This window comes from Arvicola amphibius, chromosome 6, assembly GCF_903992535.2.
Source record: "Arvicola amphibius chromosome 6, mArvAmp1.2, whole genome shotgun sequence".
In the NCBI taxonomy this organism is placed as follows: Eukaryota; Metazoa; Chordata; class Mammalia; order Rodentia; family Cricetidae; genus Arvicola; species Arvicola amphibius.
In genome coordinates this window covers 96,516,702-96,530,895 of record NC_052052.2, presented here as the reverse complement: position 1 = coordinate 96,530,895, position 14,194 = coordinate 96,516,702, and the positions used below count along the sequence as shown (strand labels likewise).

At 36.4% G+C, this 14,194-nt stretch overlaps 1 protein-coding gene across 1 annotated transcript in view; it reads left to right on the top strand.

Annotated features, from left to right (window-relative positions):
• Malrd1 (MAM and LDL receptor class A domain containing 1) overlaps positions 1-14,194 on the top strand; it is a 617,971-nt gene that overhangs the window by 27,025 nt on the left and 576,752 nt on the right. Inside the window, exons 3-4 of the mRNA XM_038334493.1 lie at positions 8,513-8,607; positions 8,695-8,856. Coding sequence (XP_038190421.1) covers positions 8,513-8,607; positions 8,695-8,856 — 257 coding nt within the window. The remainder of the gene's footprint in view (positions 1-8,512; positions 8,608-8,694; positions 8,857-14,194) is intronic.

The following is a 14,194-nucleotide window of genomic DNA, read 5'->3' as shown; positions in this document are numbered from 1 at the left end:
CCAGAGTCTGAAATCCCTTCCTTTGTTCTGCTGTATGCTACTGCTTGAGAAGGCCACTGGATGTCTGTGCTTTTTCTTATCTATTACATGATTCAAATTCCTCTAATTTTTCAATTTCCACATTCTTATCATGATTACCATTACCTGTCTTTAAAAAATTGTCCAATGTTAGAGATAAGTGATTTGTTTAGATCACTTACTTCTCTTTCCATAGCTAGTATAATTATTAAGAAGCCAAGGACAATGGCGATGGGCTTGGATTCTACAGCGTGGATGGGCTCACTGTGAGCCTTATCAGCTTGGTTGATCACCTTCCTGGACCTGGGGGGAGTTGGGAGGACCTTGGACTTAACATAGAGTAGGGAACCCTGATGGCTCCTTGGCCTGGAGAGGGAGGGAGGGGGAGTATGGGTGGAGGGGAGGGGAGGGAAGGGGAAGGAGGAGGGGAGGAGATGGAAATTTTTAAATAAAAAAAATAAACCATGAAAAAAATAGGATATTAAAACAAATCTCAGATTCCATTTTACACCTGTAAGAATGGCCAAGATCTAAAACACTGATGACAACTTATGCTGGAGAGGATGTGGGGTAAAGGGAACACTCCTGCATTGCTGATGGTAGTGCAATCTGGTACAGCAGCTTTGGATATCAGTATGGTGATTTCTCAGAAGATTAGGAAATAATCTACCTCAAGACCAGCAATACCACTTTTGGATATATACCCAAAGGATGCTCAATCATACTACAAGGACATGTGCTCAACTATGTCCATAGCAGTATTGTTTGCCATAACCAGAACCTGGAAAAAACCTAAATGCCCCTCAACTGAAGAATGGATAAGGAATATGTGGTACATTTACACAATGGAGTACTACACAGCAGAAAAAATAATGACATCTTGAAATTTGCGGGCAAATGGATGAAGCTAGAAAATATCATATTGTGAGGTAACCTAGGCCCAGAAAGACAAATATAATATATGTACTCACTTATAAGTGGCTTTTAGACATAAAGCAAAGAAAAATCAGCCTACAATTCACAATCCCAGAGAATTTGGACAACAAAGAGGACCCTAAGAGAGACTCACATATATCTAATCTACATGGGAAGATCACCTGAGTAAATTGGGAGCCTGGGGATCATGGGAGAGGGTAGAAGGGGAGGGGAGAGGAAGGGAGGGTAGCGGAGAAAAATATATAGCTCTACAAAAACAATTTTAAGAAATCATAGGATAAAGGAGGCAGGGTGGCAGTGGGAGTAAGGAGAAGAATTACACACACAAATGAAAATGAATATATACACACATACAAATCTTACATATAAATATATATACACATACATATATTCAAATATAAGTCATGATATATTATATCATAAATGCCATAATATGTGGACCAGTAAGGTCCCATAGGTCACTAAACATTAGGCCATTGCCAATGTTATTGATTATCTTCCAGAAGTTGACAGTAAGAACTTACTACTGAAGACAGCATGAAATTCAGTCATGGGACATGGATGTCAAACTGATATTTATTTGGAAGTTTCATCCCCACTGGCTAGCATTCATAGTGCTTGAGGGTGGTATACATATTACTGTAATAATAGAAGCAATCATCAACCTTACACAAATGTGAGCTCTGAGAGCAACAATAATGACTGGCCAGCAATCATGCTCACTGCTGCAAGAGCGACATGAACAGGATGGGGATAACAAACCACTTTCTGATTGGATTTAAGTTGCACTCCAGAAGATGAAACCACATTTACCATCAACATTGGAGCCCCAAACCATGGCTATTCTGGCCTTGTGGGAAAAACCACTACTATTATTTACAGAAATGGACATATTATTATTAAAACAACTCCTAATGACTTAGTATCACGCTTGTAGATTAATAGGTTAATTAACATCTCAACCCTAATCGGTGAAGCTTCTGCTTACAAAAAATGCTGATTAACACAGAGACTTCAGAATGTTCAGCCTTAAAAAGGTATCTATATCCCAACTTCTCTCCAGGCTCAGGGATCATTGAGGAAGAAAAGACTTTGGTAATTTGAATGTGAATGGCCCTTACAGGGCAAGCACAGCAGAATACTATCAGATCTGTGATCAGAACCCCAGTAGCCAGGTAAACGTGTAAAGATATGTTTTATGTTCTGAAAGTAAATCACCAGCAACCAAGATTGCCATACCCAGTAAAGCTATCTCTCAGAGCTGATGAAGAAATAAAGATATTTAAAGAAAAGAAACACTGCACATAGAGGAAAAGACACAGTGACCCACTCAGGAATCCCCCCAAAACAGAAAACTAAAATACGTAAACACAAAGTACCATAAAATAAACACAAAGGACCTATATGGTAGACAATAGAAAAAATACATATAAATAACATAAAAGTAAGAGTGAAAATAAAAATTTTTAGAAGAAAAATAATGCTTAACAGAATATTAACAGACAAGGAACCTCCAAAGATGCCATTGAGTTCTTCTTCTGTTGGCTGTCTACAGCTGGACTTGAGCCTTTAAAGTAGTTTGTTGTCCCAGTGAGACACCTTTAAAGACAACTAAATTTTCATTTCCATGTGGTTGTCAATGGAGATAGCTTCTGAGTAAGAACTAGGGGTGTTTGTCCATCTCTATTAGGTCTGTAACCCTGTCTGGTGCAGACCCTGTGCTTGCTGCCTCGGTGTCTGTGAGTTTAGGTAAAGTTTGCTCATGTTGATTAGGAGGGTTTTGAAAACTTGATGCCATCCATTTCCTCTGGTTCTTACATTCTTTCCATAACCTTTTCTGCAGAATTTGCTGAGCACCCAGGGCTGGGATTTGATCGCAACATCCTTTTTAGGGCTGAGTGTTCCAAGGTCACTATCTGCTTGTGATTCTCTGTTTCCATCTGGTGGAGGAGGAAGCTTCTCTGATGATGGCTGAAGATGACATTGATCTATGAGTATAGCAGAATGCCATTAAGAATCATTTTATTGCTGTGTTCTTTTAGTAGAATTTGGTTTTATTCTAGATCCTGGGGTTGTACAGTCTCAGGTTCTTGATCAATCAAGCAGGATCAGGTATGGGTTCCATCTTGTGTAATGGGCCTTAGTCAAATGAGATATGTGTTAATTATGTCCACAAGCTTTGTGTCAGCATTGCAGTAGTACATCTTGCAGACAGGACACCATCGTACACTGAAAGATTTTTAGCTGGTTTAGTGTTTATGTTTCTCTTTTGGTAGCATGTAGAGTACCTTATACCAAACGCTAAAACACAGAAGTGAAGAATCTATGTAGGCTCTAGTTAGACTTTTATACATTCAATTGGTAGTATAAGACTTGTCTTCAGCAATAGGGTCTTCCTGTCAGTTTGTGGAGAGCATTCTATAGCATTTATAACTACCTGGGTTGTTTGTGGATTCCCATGGGTTTCCAATGGCCAACAACTCAATTAACTATAAGTCATTCTCAGTACTGTAAGCTTTATTTGGTGAGAAGAGATGTCCAATTGATGCTCTGTCTCTCCTGTTATTAGACAACTTCATTTACAATGCCTTATATAAGTATATATTTTAGGAAGCTTCCACTGTATTAGGTTTCCATGTGACGCTCAAATGGCCCCATGTTCCTTCCTCAGTTTGATTCTCCTTTTTCAGGTTTCTTTTACTTTTTATTTATTTATAACTATATTTCCCTTTCCTAGGAAGGTCTATCTGCCCCCTAGTCTTTTATTCTATTTGTAACCTCTGTGCTTCTATATATTGTAGCTTGGCTATCATTGGCTTATAAATTAATACCCACATATAAGTGAGTACATATCACATTTGACTTTCTGGGTCTGGGTTGACTCACTCAGGATGATTTTATTCTAGTTTCATCAATTTACTGGAAAATTTTTTAGTTTCATTTCCTTTAATGACTGAGCAATATTTCATTGTGTAAATGTACCACATTTTCTTTATTAATCCTTCTGCTGAAGGTCATCTAAATTGTTTGTCATTTGGGCTATTATGAATAAAGCAGCAATCAGCATGGTTTAGCAAGTGTTTCTATGACAGGTTGAAATAACCTTTGGGTAAATACCAAAAAGCGTCATAGATGGATTTAGAGGTAGATCCATTCTATCTTCCAGAAGAAGCACCACACTGATTTTCATAGAGTCTGTACAAGTTTCTAGTCCCACAGGCAATGGATGAGTGCTGTAGCATGAGCATGCAGCAGTCATTTAAAAAAAGTCATAAACTGAAAGTTCTCCAATCTACCAAGAGCACCCCATTCTGTAGGTTTTCCCTTTGTCTGAATGATGTTGTCCTTTGCTGTGCAGAACCTTTTCAGGTTTTTCAGTTTCATACGGTACCCTTCATTAATTACTGATTTTAGTGGCTATGTTAACAGTGTTCTGTTCTTTCCTGTGCCATTGAGTTCAAGGCTATTCCCCACTTCTTCCTTTATCAGATTCATTGTTTCTTGTTTAAGTTTGAAATCTTTGATCCATTTGGAGTTGAGTTTCCTTCAGGATGATAGGTGTGGATCTGTTTGGATTCTTCTACATTCATATGTCTGACCAGTTTGAAGATGCTGTCTTTTTTCTAGTGTGTTTCTGGCGTTTTTTAAAATAAAAATCAGGTATTCATTTGTCTACAGATCTACATCTGGGTCTTCATTTTGATTCCATTGGACTACATGTCTGTTTTTGTGCCCATACCATGATATTTTTATTACTATAGTTCTGTAGCAACTTGAAATCAGAGATGGTGACACCTCCAGCAGTTCTGTTATTCAGGATTGTTTTAGCTATCCTTATTGCTACTGTTTATTTACACATAAAGCTGAGAATTGTTTTCTAAGCTCTGTGAAGAATTGTGTTGGCATTTAATGGGGATAACTGAGTCTGAAGATTGCTTTTGGTAGGATGGCCATATTTGCTATATTAATCTTACTGATCCATGAGTATGGGAGATCTTCTGATACCTTCTTTAATTTCTTCCTTCAGTGACCTGAAGATTTTTTTAGCATACAAGACTTTCACTTGCTTGGTTAGAGTTAACCCAAAATATCTGATATTATTTGAGGCTATTGTAAAAGGTTTTATTTTTCTGATTTCTTTCCCAGTTTGTCATTTGTATATATGAAGGCTACTAATTTTTGTGAGTTAATTTTTTATCAGGCTATATTGTTGAAAGTGTTTATTAGCTGTAGGAATTTCCTGGTACATTTTTTCCAGTGATTTATGTGAGAATCATATCATCTACGTGTAAAGATACTTTGATTTTGCTCGCTTTCAGTTGTCTTGTTGCTGTAGCTAAGACATCAAGATATTGAATAGATATAGAGAGAGTGGACATCCTTGTCTTGCTCCCAATTTAGGTGAATTGTTTTTAGTTTGTCTTCATTTAAGTTGATGTTAAATCTAGACTTTCTGTAAACTGCCTTACTATGCTGAGGTACCTCCCTTGTTTCCTAATTCTATCATAAAGGGTTGTTATGTTTTGCCAATGGCCTTTTACACATCTAATGAGATGATCACATGGTTTCTGTCTCTCAGTGTGTTTATGTGGTGGATTATGTTTATCAATTTATGTATATGGATCCATCACTGCATATCTGGAATGACACTTACCAAATCATGGGGAATGATGTTTTCAATATGTTTTTGGTTTTGGTATAAAAGTATTTTATTGAGAATTTTTGCATCTATGTTCATAGGGGAAATTGTTCTCTAATTTTCTTTCTTTGTTTTTTGTATAAAAATACAAAGAATCAATGAAACAAAAGTCAGTATTTTGAGAAAAACAATAGGATAGATAAGCACTTAGCCATATTATCTAAAAGTTGAAGAGAAGATTCTTTGTATTTTTATTATTATTATTATTTTATTATTATTTTTTATTTTATTGCTATTGTTTTTCTTGTTTCTATTTTATTAATTTTAGCCCTTAACTTGATTATTTTTTGCCATTTACTTCTTTTGGGTCTGGTTGCTTTTTTTGCACTAGAACTTCCACGTGAGCTGTCTGTCCATTTTTTTTAAGCACTTAGTGCTATAAACTTGATTCTCGGATCTGCCTTCACTGTGTTCCATATGTTTGGGTACATTATGTATTGATTTATATTGAATTCTGCAAAATCTTTCATTTCTTTTTTAATTTCTGTCTTGACCAGTTTTTCATTCAGTAGTGAGCTATTTAGTTTCCAAAAGTTTGCAAGCTTTGTGTTGATGATATTCAGCTTTAATCCTTTGCGGTTATATAGGATGTATTTCAATTTTCTTGTAACTATTGAGACTTGCTTTGTGTCAAAGTAAGTAGTCAATGGGAAAAAGTTCTATTTGATGCTAAGAAGAAGGTATATTCTTTTGTGTTTGGGTGAAATGTTCTGTAAACATCTGTTAGTCTCTTTTGGTTTATGACTTCAGTTACCTGGAACATTTTTGTATTTCCTTTTTGTCTGGATGACCCGTCTTTTGGCTAGAGTGATGTATTGGAGCCTCCCACTATCAGTGTATGAAGGTCAATGTGCAATTATATGATGAAATAGTGTTTCTATTGTCAACATGGGTGTCCTTGTGTTTGGTGCATAGATGTTAAAAATTCCAATGTTGTCTTAGTGAATTTTTCCTTTGATGAATATGTAATGTCCTTTCCTATTTTCTCTGACTAATCTTGGTTTGAAGTCTATTTTGTCAGACATGGTTTATTAGATTATTTCTTAGGTCCATTTGCTTGGAATATCTTTTTCCAACCCTTTACCCTGAGGTGATGTCTATCCTTAGTGTTAAGGGGTGTTTTATGGATACTGCAGGATAGATTATGCTTTTATATCCATAATCTTAGTCTATGTGTTTTTATTTGGTAATTGAGACTGTTGATGTTTAGAGTTATCAATGAGCAGTGGGTTTTTTTGATTCTTGTTATTTTGTTGTTGCTGTTGTAGTGGTGGTGGTGGTGGCTGTGTGTGTGTGTGTTTCCTCTTTTTGATATGCTAGTCTGTGAATATATATGACTATCATCTATCTATCCGTCTATCTGTCTATTATGTTGAATATCTGTATGTAATAATTGAAATCTTTTAAAAAATCTATTCATAGAGCTAACACTCTGTTTAAAACCAACATTCTATCCACATTGTTTATGTGTGGTTCTCCTTCCTCCTTAGGATCATCAGCTGTGTGTCCTTGAGGTGGTGAGGGAGAAGCAGGGAAAAGGGTTCAGCCAGCTGTGGACACAACAGAGCTAGCCCTCTGGGAGATAACTTCAGTGAGACAACTCAACCATATTCCAGAGTTAGGGAAAAATATAGGATTGGAAAGCATTGGAACAAATCCTAATTTGCATTAAACAGCATGTTTCTATAACAAACCTTCATATGTGGCAGTAGGGTCCTACAGCAACGCTCCTAGTACAAGTCTTAGTTACCATATATGTAGCTGGGGGAAAACCTCTAGCAGGAAACTACTCCAAGGATCACGCTAGAGATAAGTCAGGCATCTGGGCCTAGAGACATCCTCCAAGTAAGGGAAGGTAGAGAGCAGGAAGTTTCACTAGGGAGGAAATGCTTCATGTTGCTGAGTTTGGCAAAAGCTACCTGGCGATGGTAGACTGCAACCTTTGACCAGCTGGGCCTCCCAACACTTATGCTTGTTAATTAGTAATTTTCTCAACATCAGTTTATTGCTTTAAGAGCAAGCTAATAGCTGTCCAATTGTTCTACCAGAATACCATAAAAGATGAGGTTTGTTAGGGCTCAAAATATTAGTATTGATTGACTCAATGATGTGACAATTAGATTTGACTTCCAGTCTGGCTTTAAAATACCGCTGAGTGGCTTGAATAGATAGGTTATCATAATCGCTCTCAACACCGTTTTTCTTCTCCTTTGACAAACATCACTGTACCAAACACAGTGTCAACATAGCAGATGCTTCCATATCAGCCGTGATAACCCTGGTAAAGCACACCAGGGACTCTCTGGCAGTTGAGCGAATATCCAGTGCGTTTTTTTTTTTTTTTTTTTTTTTTTTTTTTATTATTAGAAGCTTCCAAACAATAAAACTGTTTCCAAGAGTGGTATATTTGTTACCACAACAAGTGAGAAAAACATCAGTGCTCAGTGCTCTTCCTTGTATTTCTGCTAAAATCTAGGGCCATGTCACCTAAGTCTTTTGAAACGATGGTATAGAAAACAATATTATCATTGCATTTGCTGCTAAGGTGCTTATTTTAGTAGGCAATCTCAGAATTGTGTTTTTCCTAGATAACTTCTTTATGGAGTTGTGAGTTCCTATGTCAAATGTGACTACAGCGTATTTTGGACTGTTGCCCATAATATTATAATGATCACTGTTAGTTTTTTAAACATAAAATGTAAAAATATCAGTCAATTCACTGGTGTGTTTTAGCTTTTAATCCTTTCAACGCAGTTATATTGTATAACTGGGTATATATACCAGAAGAGACTCCAGTGTTTAAAATTAGGTTGCCAGTGATCAGCTTTAATCTAATTTCACAATTCTTGTTCATTACAGCCAATTTTCTCACCTTGGTCTCCAGAGTGAATTCCATCTCCTCAAACTTAAGAAGCAGAACTTTTCTTCCAACTAATGACCAGCAAGTTTGTCAGGTATTTGACAACACAAAGCCTTTCCAGTTCTGATGAACTTGGCAATTCCCTTATTGCTATTATTTGGTTATCAATTATTCCTTACAGATTACATTTTATGACTTCTCCAGTCACCAGAACAACAAATTGACAGCAGGCCTTCAAACCACTTGTGACAGTCCTATCCAGCAAGTATGGCAGAAAGCAGAGACAATCCAGAGTCAGTGGGAGAGAAATGTCATCAAAATCCGGAGCTCACAGCGGTTTCAGGTAAGCTTTATCTCCAGCTATGACTTTGGAGCAAAACCCGTAAGAACCCAGACTTCAAAAGAGACCAATTAAAAAGTCACATGGCCGATTCATCTGCCAGACTGGAATTCCTCATAATTTTCAAGTCTTGAGTAAATTAGAATGGTTAGTCATGGTAATAGACATTTTCATTGTGAAACGTTGACTTTGTGTTTTGAATTTAAATAGATATATTTTAAGATACATTGATGTAAAGGTTAACTATAATTTTATGAATTAAGGCCTCAATTTCTTAAATCTTTTATTTTCGTCTTTTACTTTGTTTACTTCTCTTTCTCCACACTTTTTCTTCCTAAGAAGCATTTTTCTCTCTAACTTTCCCCATGCATTTGAGAGCAGAGGATAATTATGAAGAAAAAAAAGAGATTTTAATTTACATTCTAATTCCAAATGCTGTTGAAGTAGGATGATTCTCATATTTATCTCATGGTCAAGCTCATTTCAACACATCCTTTATTTTCCTAAATAATTTTATGAATTAAATCCAATGCAAGCTTATAAAAGACAAGCTTATTGATGCAGCCTATTAAACTTTATACGTGACAGAAATTATAATATAATGCTTATTATAAGACTTCCTGGGAAAGTGTTACATGTTTTAACATTTGGGATGGTCAAGAAAACTTTTCAGATAAAGATGAGAAGTATTTTGAAGCATTTTATTTTTTTAAGAAAATTAATTTCTAAACCTATTTTATGGACCAATTTAGCCAAAATATTTTCTTTATCATTTATTATTGAAATAATGTTGCAGTCAGTTATCTTATTTTTAGCTTTGCTTTTTTCATTGCTTGAATGCATATAATGTCTTTTTTTTATCAAACATAACCCCCTGTTTCCTCCTTGCAAATTTCTTCACTACCCTCCCTCCCCCTTTTGTCTTCCCAAATTTTTGTACTTAAAAAAAAAACCCTTAAGACTACAAATGCTGCCTGAGCATCCATGTGTATAGGACCATCTGCTGGAGCATGGGTAGCCTCTCAAGTGCTGGATCCCTGAAGAAAAATGTCTCTTCCTGCCTCAGCAGCCATAAATAACCTCTCAGCTAGGGGTGTATTTCTGGATCCCCTCCCTGCTTCGTCCTGGTATTTTAGCTGACTTGATCTTCTGCATGAAGACACTGTTGCTATGAGGTGACATATTCAAAAGCCCTGTCATATCCAACCAAAAGTTTTGCTGAAGACATCTACTTTTTTAGCTCTTAAAATTCTTCCATCCACTTTACCATGATGGTCTCTTAGTCTTGGGGGAGCTGAATACTCAGTGATCCCTTATTCTCTGCACATTGACAATTTATTGGTCTTTGTGTTAATGGCAGTCTACTGTAAATAGAAGTAGAAGTTTCTTTGATGAAGGTTGAGAGATGTAAATTGTCCCAAAATTTCTCATCAATAATTATCATTTAAAAATACATTTCATATAAAAATATCTAATTTGATGTTATATATCCAGTTGTTTCCGCCTAAGGAATGAATTAGCTTCAAGTCAACCTTCAGTTAATCTTGAGTGACTAAGAGGAAAGGCATGGATAAATGATAGGTATCTATGCCAGTTATAAATGTTGAATGACATTTTTGTGAGTGACATTTTCTTAGTTGATGCCATGGAATCACTGTACTTGAAATTTTCAGTCATTGTTCAACTAAAAGGTTATTTAAAGAAGATACAAAATAATTTAGGATCTGGTTAAATGCTGCATAGATTTAATAGTTCTATGGTTGGGCATAGTTTTACAGTTTGATAATTTGTCATCTATTGAAGTCAACATTCATGTTTGTTTTTGTGGGCAAGAGACATCTTACATCATGACATAGTTAAGTTTTTCTGCTGCTTGCTTTGCTTATTTAAATATGACTTACTTGGGATGTGCTGAGCATGATACAAGAAAGGTTTCAAGTACCATTTTAAGAGATGTTTGGCACTGTTTGGTGTTTCAGTGGCTTTAGCTGGGTGTGGTATGCCCTATGCTCCCCTGGACACCAGTGATTGCTGTGATGGTTGAGATGAGAGTCGGTGCTAGAGGAGGTTCTAGTATATTTCCTACACAATTTTCAGGCCTCTATGTCTGCCTATGCAACACAGCAAAGCCCAGATTGATTTTGTTAAGAATGAGCCATCTCACTGGATGCAATTTGTTCCATTAGCTTCTCTCTGGTGTCAATTTTAATGACAGGTAAGGATCTTATTTAGGACCATGTTTTAACCATTACTTATTCATTTTTCTTAACTTCTAAACCATGAGTACCAAGGAAATCTTAAATGATCATTCCCAAGTTGATACATGATTAGTATCTAGTTGTCCATATCTTTAGGTCAAGGTTCCTCTTAGTAGGGTGACAGAGATTTGTAGGCTTGGCAAAGGTGATACACTTGCTGGACCTTGTCAATCAAATCTTTCAAAGTGACTTCCTTGGTTACCACAGCTACCCATTTCCAGACATTATAGATTTTGTTGCTCAAATTGTGCAGCCAATAAATATAAAACTTTAAATTCCAGAGTATATCATCTCTAGGGAAATTCAGCTGTGACTAAGACACAGATTATTCATGGGAGTTTTTGAAGTGGAGCAGCAACTTCAACTTTCATAGATGAGACTTAGTATATTAATGTGTGTTCACTAAACACTTTAAATTGTTGGAGAAATAGTGTGTGTAACTTAAAGTTCTGTAGGAAGTAGATGGCATGGCGTCTGGGATGCCGAGGCTGTACTCATGCTTTAACACTGTCCTGACATCAAGTAACAGATGCTCACACACTGCTGTGTGCTGGGCTGCAGAGACGTGTTGTGCTTGTAATGCTGACTATCTTCATCTATCATCTTGTTCCTGTAGAGCTTTGGTGGGAAGACTATTTTAGGAATTTTGTAATCAGCACCTCTATATTATACCTGCTGCCTCTGCAGCTTATAAACCTTTGAGAATTATTTCATTCTCTGCAATTTCCCCACCCTGCAGACTTCTGATAGTTTAAAGCCACACACACTTTCTTTAGAAATACGTAGATGGACTATTTCAGTCAGTGACAGCTACAGCCAAGATGAACATGAGATTTAGGAAAATCCCCTGAAGCTGGTGGTCACCCAGAGCCCTTTATCTAACTTTATCCCTTAATAAAATTGAAGTGTCTTAATTTCCCAGAATGTGCTCTTCCATAAACAAGGAGTTAACATTATGAACAAAGAATGAACAAATTTTCATAGATGTATTGACAACGCGTAAGACATAGTAGCAACTAATACTTACTGAAGAGCATTTACTAAGTTAGGGAATGGTGCTTAGTACTTTGTGCCACAACCTATTCCACAAGGAATCCCTCTGAGGGGGAGTGATGACTTGCCCCCATTTTAACACTGGGGATTTAAGCTTTACATAGTTTGATAATCTATCATATCAGCACACCATGTTTGAGCATATAGTTTGATTTTATATGACAATCACTTAACACTGAACTATAGCAATTTTCTAAACTGTATCTAATTATAAAGTTTGAGAAGATGTGGATAAAAATATGAACCCCCCCAAAGCAGTCAACTTTATTACGTAGTAATCAGTAACTATTTTTTCATATGCTAAAAAATGACAGCAAGGTATGCTGACACGTGGTATAGACAAAGAACTTGGGAAGCTGAGACAGGAGAATCAAAGTTCAAGGATCAGCCTGGTGTTCGTAAGGAGACCCTGTCTAAAAATGCAAGGGAAAGAAAAGAGATTGATCGGAAAATAATTGAATATCTACTATGAATTAGCTCTAATGGCATGTGTCTTTCTATTATTTATCTGTGTAAGGTCTTCTGGTCATGAACTTATTGTTAACCCGATCTGTTACTGATCTGATATCACAGCTTACTCCAACATTTAAATCGAGAATTCTGAGAGTAGAGCTCTTATTTCTCTTCAGAGGTCATTTTCTCTAAAATATCTCAGGGGAAATAAATTTGGCTCATTTTATTGTTGAATTGGTGCAAGCTATGCCTTCCTCCCGAGATAATGTAAACCCCTAACCTCTCTTGTGAGTTGCTGGCTTCTCCCCTACCCCTTTCCCTCCTTTTCTGGGACTGGTTTACTCCTTTAAAAAAATTCCAAATACCATCTAAATAACATACATGTTTGGAATAACCATCTTTGAAAAAGCTTTGCATAAAGCAAGGAATATTATGTATCAGCTTTTATAGAACTAGCACTACCACAGCTAAGACAGATTTTGACATTGTTCCTTCATGAGACCTGGCTCTTTCTCATTAGCCTGAGGTTTTACTTGTTTTATCTACATTTCCAGATTATAACCAACATCCTTGGGGAACAAATCTTTTGTTTAAATCTTGTTAGTGGGGCCATTTAGTTAAGCTTGATAGACTCTATTTTGTAGCTTTACAGAGCCATTAGTAAATTTCCCTTCAAGAAATTGTCCCTGTTTTTTTTTTTTTTTTTTTAAGAAAAATTTTCCCCTGGCTGAGCTGGGGGCTCAAATGGCAGCCAATTATCACAATAACTTTTCTTCAGTTAACCTGTGATTTAGCTGAGCCAAATAAACATACAATATCTATTGCAAGCTCTAATGAGAAGCGGATTAGGGCAGGAAGGTAATTTAAAGGCTGCTTCAATAGATCAGGCATGAGGAAATAGGAATGGAAACAAGGCTAGAAGGAAAATAGACTTAATGGGTCTTGGCTGATTAGACGTGAGACCTGAGGAGACAGTGATTGTAAAGGTCATTTTGGAGTTTCGGACATTACCACATTGCGGTCGAATTCATTGTCAGCAAATGAGTGAAGTGAGAGGCTCAATCTGGGGAGAAAGAGCAGCATATTACGATTTAGAAGGAACTTTTCTCATTTGAGGGGAAATGACTGGCAGGCGGCAGAGACATGGGAGGAGAGCTCAGGAGAGTGACAGATATTTGTGAAGTAAAACATGTTTTCCCTTAGGCTGGATACCAGCTCAACTCTGATGATGGGTGGTCTTTTGGGGAGAGAGTGTAGGAGAAGCAGAAATTAGACTGGTGATGAAACAGACATTTATTTCCACTTCTTGTTTTAAATATTGTGACTGTGGGGATACACTTGGCATGAGCTGGAAAGCATAGACATTGGAAAAACTGCTCAGAAAAATAGAAAATACAATTTATAGAAATATTGAGGTTTGGATTCTCAAACATAATTCCTAGAATAGCTTTCATAACTTAATATCTGTTATAATAACAGTTGCTAACATTATTTAATATCAATTATGTATCAAGCCTTGTATTTTATTTCTTAAAGGTTTATTTATTTATTCACTTACTTACTTTTTAAATATGTTA